Source organism: Anas acuta, chromosome 8, assembly GCF_963932015.1.
Source record: "Anas acuta chromosome 8, bAnaAcu1.1, whole genome shotgun sequence".
NCBI lineage: Eukaryota > Metazoa > Chordata > Aves > Anseriformes > Anatidae > Anas > Anas acuta.
This window is the reverse complement of record NC_088986.1, coordinates 30,081,579-30,093,838: the sequence shown is the minus strand read 5'-3', so window position 1 is coordinate 30,093,838 and position 12,260 is coordinate 30,081,579. Positions and strand designations below refer to the sequence as shown.

General features: G+C 39.1%; 1 protein-coding gene across 2 annotated transcripts in view; it reads right to left on the bottom strand.

Annotated features, from left to right (window-relative positions):
- Positions 1-278: 278 nt before the first annotated feature.
- The window catches only part of DPYD (dihydropyrimidine dehydrogenase), a 355,462-nt gene continuing 343,480 nt past the window's right edge, over positions 279-12,260 (bottom strand). For both annotated transcript variants that reach the window (XM_068690107.1, XM_068690108.1), the window contains 2 exons: positions 4,364-4,504; positions 279-1,796 (listed from right to left, as the gene is read on the bottom strand). In XM_068690107.1, coding sequence (XP_068546208.1) covers positions 1,629-1,796; positions 4,364-4,504 — 309 coding nt within the window. In that variant the 3' untranslated portion in view covers positions 279-1,628. The remainder of the gene's footprint in view (positions 1,797-4,363; positions 4,505-12,260) is intronic.

Genomic DNA, 12,260 nt, shown 5'->3' with positions numbered 1-12,260 from the left:
GCTGACACTTCAAAATGTTGGAGGGGGAAACTGTGTACATGTGTGCGTGCAGGTGGGGAAAGGATGCAAAGGGAAGACAAGTCAAAGGAAGACAAAGAGATGCCATCCAGGGCAAAGAACATGTTATATTCTGCACTGTAGGCAATTAATAGAGTAACGTACACATGAATTAACTCATTAATGATTCCTGGAGTGCAGAGTAGAGAACATGAAACACCACCTGACAAGTCTCTTAAGAAAAATCTGTTAGTAAATTAAGAAAAAAGAAATACAACAAGTTGCTTTCAACATCTATTTTTAATTTGGTGCACAATTCATAAACCAGCAAATGAAAGTTAGGGCATATTTTTAATCAAAGCTTTTGCTGATCACAATATAGGGTATAAGAAATTGAATGAGTAGATCATTTATTATTATTATGAAACCAAAGGCTTTATATTCTTAAGTGGAGTAAAGCAGACAGCAATACGTCCAAATTAGAAAGTTCCTACTGTGAATGAAAAATGGATTAATACTGAGATATTGTTCAGTAAGACAGACAAATCTGTATTTCTTTTTGGTTGTGAAATTACTAGAACTATACATAACTGCTAAGTATGAAGAATTGGCACTGGGGGAAATCATCTTGCCAGTTTGCCCTATACGTGTGTGTTTGGCAAACACAGCCTGCGGGGTGTGTGTTCCATTTGCACGTAGTCAGATCTCTGACCTGTAACGTGTACATTCTGGAACATTAATTGGCACAATTAAAAAGTTATTTAGAGGATGAGCTTGGAGAAAAAACATTGTCCCTTCTCAGAATCCTGAAATGAAACCTGGGCTTTGCAATAAGGCAGTTTAACCATTTTTAGATGGATGTTATGAGTGCTCACTGGGGGAAAAAAGTAACGATCAGGCTACCCAGGCAACATACAAATCTGAAGAGTCCAGCATGTGTCAGTGCACAGCAAATTTATTCTATTAAGTGACTAGTGTGAGAAAGAATTAGAAAGGATTATAAAAATACACTACCATATGCTGTAGTAGTTGAAAGTGATTAATCCAGTTCTTAAATCCTGTTTTAAATTCCCTTTCATTTCTTCCCATAGAAAAATAGAAGCAACATTGCTTTGTTTGAATGCTATGTAGTTAATTACATCTTCTAAGAAACTCTTTAAAAACTAAATGTAATGTTTAATTACAAAATGCCTCCTTGAAAACAGTTAGCTTGTACATTGATTTGTAGTTCATTAAAAATGGTTTCTTAATTATATTTACAGCCAGAAATTACATAGAGATTAAACAGTCTACAGAGGAGTTTTGAAATTACAGCACAAATTGTAAGGAAAAAGTTACATTTCAAATCGTGGACAACTGACAGCTACAACCGACTAATTGCTGCCTTTCTGTAATTTCGGAACTTAATTGTCGTAAAAATAATAATTGGAAAACAGTGTTCATTGTAACGGCTCCCAATGTTGCGTTTTTTTGGTCAGAGTAGATTTCAAGGATTAATTAGAAAGCGAATCAGCCGCATCAAACAAGTGTAGAGCTCGCATCAGCTGTCGGTCGGACCACCTCAGCGCGCAGGCCCAGGGCCAGGGGTAGCCCATGGCTAGGGGCAGCCCAGGGCCAGGGATAGCCCATGGCTAGGGGCAGCCCAGGGCCAGGGGCAGCCCGCGCCTCGGTTCGTACGGTGTCGTCCTGGAAACCATGCGGATGCAGTCGATAACAGGGCAGACGCTGAGACACAGGGTGCAGCCTGTACAGCTGTCAGTAACCGTGGGCAGGTGGGTTTCGGGATCAAACTGGATAGCCTGTGAACAGGAATAAACATTATTGATGTCACTCATGGAAAAGGTCAGAACTGCGCCCATTTTAGTGCCTGCGTTTCCTGTGCTGCAGCGGCTGGAGACATCTTGGTGTGGGTCTGCACTGCAGCTATAGCAACTGGTGAAGTGGCAGGGAACAAAACCACCCCTCCCTCCCCCTGGCCCTTCAAAAGCAGAAATTCCATCTCGGCAAAAGCTCACGGCCACGAGGAGCGGCTACAAAAGGCTGACTTTGGCCCGTGATGTTTAGGCTCCCAGAGGGATGTTCCTCCGCCACACGAAGACAATATTTCATCACTCGGCGCTTCGCCGGGTCCACTGGCCGGGGGGACACCGGGACATGCCTGCGTGGCCTCAGCACAGCACTGGCTGCATACACCACTGGGCACTCTTTTGATTTTTATTTTCAGCACGGCATAAACAATCTAATTTAATAATTAAAAAAAAAAAAAAAGTAGAGAAAAACACAGCATGCTGTGCCTCCTGTGATTTTTTTCCTTTGCAAATCTTTGAAAGGGATATCTGAGTGCCAGGCAGGCAGAGCTTGCTTTATTTCTCACATTTCCATGCAGTGAATCCTCATTACCAATTAGTGTGATAAGTGTATTTGAATGTGAAATAACAATTGAAGTCTCAATGAAATAAGCTGCTGGTATAATGGGAAATGGCAATTAAAAGCAAAACCAAAAGCTTCACACAGCCGCAAAAGGTTCAACATCTAAGAAGCAAGCCTGGAAAAGTACAAAATAGTAATAAAAAAATGAATATAGACTTTTAAAAGAGTTCTGGGGAGGAAAGATCAGCCCTGAAAGCTGAACTCTTGCCTTAGCAAACCTCCCCAGCCACTGCCAGCAGTTGGGCAGCCAGAGGGCAGGGGGGAGCGCACGGGTCCAGAGGCACATCTGCAGCGTTTGGGGGTTCACCACCAGGAGGGCACTGAAACACTGCTGTAGCAGCTGGCAAGAGCACGGAGCAGGTACCACCTTTTTTTTTTTTAGCTTAGCTCAAACACAAAGAAAACTTAGGCTTGTGAGTATTTAGGACTCCTTCCTCTCTCCCCATCAACAATGCACATCCTGAAAGAGGGTTCAAAGAGATAGAGGAATTCAGGACTGCAGTGCTACCTTCGAGTGAATGAAAGCTCTTCTGTTGGAGTCCTACAAGGTGGTAGGTCTGCATAACAGCATGGATTTTTTGAAACAAAGATAAGCACAAAGCAGATGATATTTTGAAGTGTGGGGGGCTTTTGATTTCTTTGCAATTAAGAAGTTCTTTGCAGTTCTTTGCAATTATTTTCTTTGCAGTTTCCTTAATTAATTAAGGAAAAACATTTTTTGTGCTAAAGAACCTCCTGGGGTTTTAAGCTTTGGTTCTTTTGGTGCTGATTTTTTTCCAGTTACAGAAAAGTAGGTTTCACTAAATACAAACAAAGTCCTTTGCTCTCCAGGGCTATATCTTCCCTATAGCTGGGAAATCTAATGGAAGGAGAATCAGTGAAGATCACAGTGTCAAGAAGAAATGTAGATGAAGACTACAATAATCATCTGATCTTGTAAAAATGCAGCGCTAGTTTTTTCGTATCGATGGGAAAAAAAAAAAAGTCTACCTTTGATCTGATGGTTGTTTTAATTGTGGAAGCTGCTTTTAAATAGGAAGACTTTTTTCTTTGGCAGTATATAGTTAAGTAAGACTTCAGACTTAATATCGATTAGACTGAATTAAGGATAAACAAAAAGGTCCTGGTGTTCTGATGGAACTTGTTGCTGAGTTAAAGTATTTATCACTGACAAACTGTTCTTGTACTGGAATGAATGGAAAAAATTGTGTATACATTATTGTTTAATGCATACTAGGTTCCATGGAGATTATGCCAGATTTTACTTTGGTTTTCTAAAAGAACGTGGGTCTTCCTATGATGTCCTTCTTCCCACAGACCAGTTCATCAACTCCAGTGGACATGGAAACCGGTGGTATATAGAAATAAACCGGTGGTATATAGAAATGCCAATAACATACTGCATAAATCAGATACATGGATGTGATTCCTTTTGCGGTGGGGCTCCTGTTCACATACTCAAAATTGCTCAGGCTGATGGAATAAAGACTACGTTTCTTTGACAGTTTTTGCACAAGAACGTCTCTTGCCTCCCTGCATCTTCTTGATGGGAAGGGATGCATTCTTCCCTTTCTCCCTCACGTATTTGAAAATCATCAAAATTCAGAGGCACCTGACATGGGTCTCCTTCCTTTTCTTCCTCGTAAGAAGCAGCCCACTCCCACTCACAGTTAGGGACACACCGGGAGAGTGACCTAGAGCGGTGCCCTTCCACATGGCCGTCCAGAGGAAGCCGTGCTGGGCGCTGTGCTCACCACTGTGCAAACGGCTCAGACAGGGCTTGCACAGCATAGCCTGGGAGCATGCTGGGGCTCAAATCCAGTATTTTAGACATCTGTTTTTACCACCTGCTCATTAACAGAAGGTGGATTCTTTCTTCCCAGCAGCAGAAAGATAACTCATTGTGCCTTCCTGCTAATTACAGCTGTGCTCTTACCTGGTAGCCAGAATCATTACAGGTCATGTAACATTTGCCACAGTTGATACACATTTCCTCGTCAATCAGAGCCACAACTTGCTCTGTGTTGCAGAGCTCACCATATGCTCCAATATACTGCAGTGCTTTTCCAATTATATCCTAGGGAAAAAAAAAATTATTGACTCATTTAGAGGATACCTAGGCTGTTTCTATAGCTGCAGAGAAACACTCTCCAGTACTTTAACATGGAAAATTTGGACAGGTATTGTGAAGATGTTTATGAGTTTTCTTATAAATTTCCAAGCCATCAACCTTCAAATGTACTCTAAAATACAAAGAATGCTCCACATATGTACATTTTGAATGTAAGCAACTCTAAAAGTATATGTCCATATACAAATATGTTATACAAAAAGGTTACATGTGTAACACCTTTGAATGTACTATTTTAATTTGTCCATTACTGTGTGATACTTAAAGGAATAAAACGGAGCACAAAACAGGAGTGACATACTACAGACAATCTGATCATCCTTAGTCATTTCTCATTAGTACAGATTTAAGAACTCACAGAGAGAAAAAAAAGAAACACGATCAAATAAACTGAGAACAATAATTGTTTTTCTCTCTGTAGTAAGAAAAATGCACAAACGACATGAAGATCATCAGATTATTGCAAATATTACACAGAAATAAGATGTGGGTCTAATCCTGCGTGTTTTGGTTCAGTTCTTTTAACTTCACAGGGAAGAGTTTGTGGCATCAACCTCACACATCTGTGCTGCAAAACCAAATTTGCATGGCAGACAGAATATAGCTACATACCACAAGAGGAAGATGCCTTCTAAAATAAGTTGTTGAGGAACTACCTGATGCAAATCGTTTGCACTTCACATAAAGCGAAACTGCACAGTTCAGCGGTAGTTCAGCCACACTAATTCAATGGCAGAGACGGGCCGAGTCCCAGGTCCTTCAGACTACGGCTATTCTTCAGTTAAATCGGTTTAACTCATAGAATTGTAGCACAGGTAGTGAACATCACTGCATTTTAGGGGATTCACTCTGTGGTATGGTATTGCTGGCCTGGATATTTTGTGAGTTTTCTGAGGAGGCTTCAATATCAGTTCTCATGCTGCAAAAAGATTTTAGGTGTGGCATTCTACATTGTTAAAATAAAGTCAAGCTCAGTAAATGCATGTTATTTGATGCAACAATACATTCTACTCATGCTTTAGAAAGGGGTATAACTGTAAGGTATTTCAAAAATCTTATTGAATTTTAGGAGCACAGAACTGGCTTCAAAGCCATGCTACTGTAATAAAACAAGAAGTCATTATGATTTTCATTACAGAATTTGATCCAAGTCAATTGAAAAATGCTCAAGATCAAGCCAAATATGAGACACAGACAAGTCTGCCTAGAATTATAAGCTTCAAAGTGTTTACCTTTGGTCTTTCATAGCCAAGAAACATGATAAGAATTTATTTTCATATTCTGTTTCTCAATATTTTTGAAGAAGCAATATTTACCTTACTCCTATCAGTCAAAAAAGAAAAAAAAAAGTGTACTGAAGTGGATATCAAGTATTTTAAATGTCTACTAATATACTATGTTTAACCTGTATAATTTATAGTCATATACAATCTTTAATATTGTTTTAAATTCTCATATAGAAAATTGAAGAAGATCTGGACACCAGTACCTTAAGTTTTCATTGCATATGTTGTTTTGGGCAGCCTTATTTTCAAACACACTAAAAATCACTAATTCTTCCTATGCCACAAAGAGGAATAAGGGAGCAGTGGTAGGATCTATGAAGTTGCTGTTAATGACTGCTGATGTAGGAAATTAAGCCATATCCTAAACCCAGGAAGAAGGATAGGGAAAGTATACTCTTTTCTTCTTCCAACAATATTCAAATGTTTTCTCTGTGCCAAACCCTAACTTCCTTACATGTGAAATACCTTGGTTGCATTCATCCAGTTCTAAAAGCCTTCCAGCTCTTCTCAGCAACACGTAGAGAACATTAATGCTCTTCCAGCATAAAACATCTATGGCACATTGCTAAAGGCAGCATGAGGAGTGTGGACAGATGACTGCAAGTGAGCAAGTTATGACAGCTTAATGAGTTAGCACTCATCAACAAAGCTGTGCAAGCTGATTATGTGCATGGTCCAAATTCACTGCAAATTTGAAGTAAAATCTGTTTGCTTAAACCACTGTAAAAGGTCAATTAACTACTATGAAAGTGTTTAAGCTAATACTTTTTGCTTTGCTATTGCAAAGGGCTAGGCTTGAACACACAGCCCTTTAGCATGCCTCCACTGATGAACTACAGTAACTCAATTAAATGTAATCCCTTAGGACCTGCTCACACTCTTCTATTTTCATTTTCTTTTTCTTACTCAGAAAAGTTCACGGGTTTACAGGGAATTGTTCTGCAGTTTTCAGGGTGCTGCAGTGCTGCATTTCTCAAGTTTCTGCAGCCTTCTGTATCTGTTGAAAAACTGTGGTTGAAAGCAGCTCCTGCTTGTTTCAGGTCTCATGTAGGCTTGTCTGTATCATACCTGTTAAGGTTTCTTTGTGATCTACTGTCGCCAGCAATAGTAAGTATCCTGTAAACCTCTCTTGTGTATACAGCTCCCAAACATTGCACTGTGTGCCACAAATGCAGTTGTTGTCTGCAACTATGGTACCGTGCTTCTCTCTTTTAGAATTTAAAGAAATGATATCAAACCTGTGCAACAAACAGTGATGTAGCTTTCCACTGCCTGTTCATGTTTTGAAAGGACCTACATGGGGAGATTCCTGATATTGAAAAGCTTTTTAATCTAACAGAGGCAGACTTTTATACAGCATAGGTAATTAACAATTTTCTCAGGGAGGTGCTGGATTCACATTTGTATTCTTTAAATACGGTTTGGATGTGATGTTACAAGAAAACAAAGCTCTAGCAGGTTGCAGAGAAGGGCTGCTCATATAATCAGGGGATGTAAGGCCTTTCTTACAAGAGAAGACAAAAAGAGCCTAACAAGATGTTTAGCCTGGGAAGATGAAGGCAGAACAGGAATATGATGTCTCTTTGTATATACATCAGGGAGGGAAAAGAGCTATTTAAGATAAACGACAATGTTGGCACAGGAACATATGATTATAAGCCAGACATGAATAAATTTAAAGCTGAAAATTAGAAAAGACTTTTTAAATAGGAAAGAAGTGAGGTGGTTAATGCCCTTCCAGAGACGCAGCTGGGGGACAGGAGGGAGACAGCCCAAGATTTAGGATACCATTAGATAAGCTTAGGAAGTGGTTACTAAGAAGAATACGATCAAAACAGATTTTTCCATCTATAAACTTACAAAGGGAATAACAAAAACAATGCATGTGACATGCTGATTTCTGAATTTGTAAAAAGTCTCACTCCTTGCAGCTCACAAAACACACTTTTGAGGGACCTACAATCCCAAACAGGTATGTTTATGACATTTTGGAGGCATGAAAGTCCTTTCAAAAGACTGTGTCAATGATTTATAGCTCATTTACACTCCTGGATATTTTGTCTTTTAATCATTTATTACTCTCAAGGAAAATCTATATCTTTAGCCATTTGCAAAGTTTTAAGTCTTCATTGACTAAAAAAGTACTGGTACTTAAAAGATGTTCTGCAGGTGCACTCTTTTACAGCATCTCATGATATCTCTGAGTTTCTTGTTCCCATCAAATCATAAATGTTTATAACAAACTAAACAGTGCAGCAAGACAATCAGCTTTTGCAGTTTAAAGTGCAGTTTCACTCCAAAAAGCAACTGGCTAAAATGGCACTCTGGGATTCCACACTTAGTATATCTCAATGGCCTCCAGATCAAATTCGCACTGTTTACAGTATTTTTTTTTTTCCCCCTAACTGCCAAACCTGCAAACAGAAGCCAGGTTTTGAAAGTCAAGCTGTGTGCTTCCCGGCTTATACATTACCAGCAGCAATAAAGAGAAAAAATCTAGAAGTTAAATTTTGCCCTAAGTTACACCTTTGCAATCACAGGGACCTAGAGCACTTGTTTTGATTACTGCTGTGCTGTCCCACTCTTCTCAACAAAACTGTACTGAATGATCTGGGAGAGGAATTTAGCCCTGTAAATGGAACTGGCAGGGAATTCAGTTGCTATGGAGAGAATCAGAGCAGAATCCATTAGTTTTATGTTACTAATGAGTACAGAAAAAATTCATTTTGTCACTAAGCTAAGCAGATGTGGTTTTGAGTATACACAAGGAACAGATCTGTTCAGTAGGATATTATTTTTACAATGCTACTTTTATTACTATAGCTGTATTTTTAATGTTCATATATCAAGTATTTAATGGTGATTAGCATGTCATTAGCCATCATATTAGTAAACCTATATTTGTAAATACAATTCACAGTTCAGGCATGGCTCCTTGTAGACCTGCTGTCTCCAGATTCATGCAGACCACACTGAAAGATTATGTTCTCCAGAGATGCCAACCACCACAATCCTATTCTATTCCCTCCTAAGAAAGCCATAAGACGGTGCAGGTGCTGTCTCATATAGCAAGTTCAAAGGGTACACACATGCTTGTCCTCTTATTGCACATTTTGATTCACTACAAAACTGTGTTCAGGAGAAAGGTTCACTCAAAGCTGACAGCAACAGCAGGTAAGGAAAACAGGGTAATCTTTAGGTTACCAGAAGTAGAGACCTGCTTGCTGTGATAGCAGTCTGTCCCAAGGACAGGCTTTGACCTCAGTCCTCATGGCTCTGAGGGAGCATTCACAAGGATACAAACGCTGAAGTTGATTCAACTCCAAGTAATCAAAAACACCCCTCTGAACAAAGCACCTGACATTTATACAGCAAGGTTATGAACTTGATCCCAAGTACTACAACTGTTCATCATCTTTGGTGTTTGGGTACTTCTCAGGATTCAGCAGTTGTTGAGGAATAAAAGGGGGTTCCTTGGAAGAGTCCTTACTATGATATGAGAGCACAGAAAGGGGGCGAAATGGTGCAAAGAAATTAAATGTCTGTCTGTATCAGTGTGTATCTCTATTGGGGAGATACCTGCCTTCCACCTGGTCTTTTTTGGTAATAAAGGTGAGGTGCTGCCAAAGACAGATATAAGAAGGAAAAATGTTAGAAAAAAACCAAACAGATATATTAAAGAAGAATAAGTCAGCAGGATCAGAGAGTACATGGCCAAGGTTAATTTAAAGTAAAGAGCCTCACATAAATATGTAATCTCATTAAAACTAATTTTTACATCTAAAGATTACAAATGCTTTGGCAATAGTTAAAAATGTTATTAAATGTGTCTTGGGATTTAGTGACCTGGGACCTCTAAGCTTCGTTTTGGCAAAGCAAGTAAAAAAGTTGCAGTACTAGCTATTAGGAGACTTGTACAACAACTCAAACGAACTTTTACTACGTAATTCAATTCTTCTGTAAAGAAAAATTGTGCTTCATGAATCTATCACAATTCTGGATAGAGACTGTGAGGCAGTAAATACTAGATAATTAACTGGTAAATTTTATGTTTCAGTAGGCCTCTGACACAGGCTTTAAAACAGAGTTTTAAACAGAGAAATTAGGTAGCCATGAAGTGGGTTTGGAAACCAGCTAAACAAATTAAAAATAGAGAGCTGAAATATAACAATCAACATACAGAAAAGGCAAAATATTAACACAGGAATATATCACGATTTTCCAGTTTAGATATGGTTCTGTTTAATACGCTAGCATGTGTTTCAGGAAATGATTTGAACTGGAATACTACAGAGTTGATACTGATAATAGCTGAAACTAAATTCATGAAAACCTAAGGAACTTTACAGGTATTTTATATGATTAGGTTAACGGGTACTATAATGGTGAAAAAAGGTAGTTTGATAAAGAACTATTCAGCATATCAAAATAAGTAACTCTTGCTATTCTTGGAAAGGGGTATATTCCAGATAAAACAAAGCTATAAGAGCAAATAAGGTAGATGACACCATGGGCAGCTCACACAAACTTCTCCTTAATGTGCTGTCATGATAAAAGAGAAGCAAACCAGCAAGATGTTAATATATAAAACAGCACCATAATTACTGTAACTCTGTTGTGATATTAATCAACCCTGATCTGGAATACACCATCATTCTAGTTTTATATGCAGTAACAGAGTGCCCTTCCTCTCTTACGGGCTGCTAGAGTAATAGCAGTCATTATAAAACCACTTGAGGCAGCCCTTTGACAGTCAGAGAGGGGAAGAAAAGAGAAGGGTTGACCCTAGGATTTCTCCCCATACCTGAAGACTAACTTAAATTTTCTTAAACTGTCAGATGTGATGAGGACATTCTCTGAGGTACAGTGACAGAGAGGGGATCGCTATGGGCTACACAGCATGAGAGGCTACTGCCGTGATTCATGTTGGAGCAAATACTTGGAGAAGCAGACTCGGAGTCATAAATTATGGGGCACACAAGCATAGTTCCACCTGAAATATGCAACAGCATCAAGTTTATGAGGAAGGTTATGACAACCTGGTCTTTTGCAGGCAGGTGAGCCCAAGCTACTTTTGTTGAACCACCTAAATACAGGCTGGGAAGACATAGTACACCGTTATAGCACAATAGTGCTGTGCCTAGACCAATATACCCTTACAATATACTTTACAGGTTATAATATACTTTTACAATATACTTTTACAAGTTAAGCACAGCACTGGACTAAATGTGGCTAGAGGTCTCTCCCAAGACGGCTGGCTTTCAGCTGGATACTGATAGCATCCGCATTAAAAAACTTGTGTATATGTATGTGCAAAAGACCACATACACATACCAGTAACACACATGGGTGAAAAATTTCAAACATAAGGAATTTAAGCTTGAGGAACTCTTTGGCTATTTGTCCAACAGGTGGGACAATATTCCATGCCCTACCTAATCTGACAAACAAAGCTATGCCAGAATATGGAAACTACTGAACAGGGCAACCACAGAAAGACCTGTGGAATAAAAAAGGAATAAATAAAATAAGCAGATAAATGCTGAGCAAATATCATGCCATAGGCCCTCAAAGACAATGAATGAAATTATTAAGAAACAAACCACAAGAATGATATAAGGAAGGAAAATTAAAGTAATAAGGAGGTAACCTGAGAAATATGTGGGAGCAGTGCAGAAGTGTAATGGAAAATAAAATATCCAGAGGATATATCCATATATAGCAGGAGTTCTGATAGTGCAGAAAAGTAAGAAAAGAAGAAACAACACTGCTGAATATCAAAGTATGCATTTTCAATTAACATTGAAAAATAGAGAAAATAAAGAGAAAAACCATGGGAAAAGCCTCCAAAAATTAAATTAGATTTTGGATAACCACAGAGGGTTTTTAAGTCTATAAAAAAGGCGTTTTGGCAGCATGCAGAATTTAAACAAATGTTGGAATTTACATATCACCAACCCAACAGCAGATCAGACAGATGAGGGAGTTCTGGGCAGGCATCAGGAAATTTGCAGCAACCCTCCAAAAATACAGCCAGCCAAATCAAGGGTCATAGCTGTTCCAAAGACAGCTATCTCTCAGGTGCCATCAGCTTTTGAACATACCTCTCCACTGGTCCTGAGAACTGGAGTTGGGCTGGTCCTAGCTATTAGTGCTGACCATTCCCACTCCCCTGATATCCCTCTGAACTAACAGAATGTATTCTCCTCTCTGTCCAGAGGGTCAGCCAAGACAGAACTGCCTGGAGACTGTTTGGGATTTGTAATTCTAAATGTGAATACTTCTTGGACAGCTACAGATAAATCACTCAAGTCTGAGCTCATCTCTGCAGAGAATCCCTGATCAGGGAAGGGTATAAGATAAGTCACCTTTTTTCAGTAAGCTTCACTCAGCTTCTGTAATAAATATTCGCA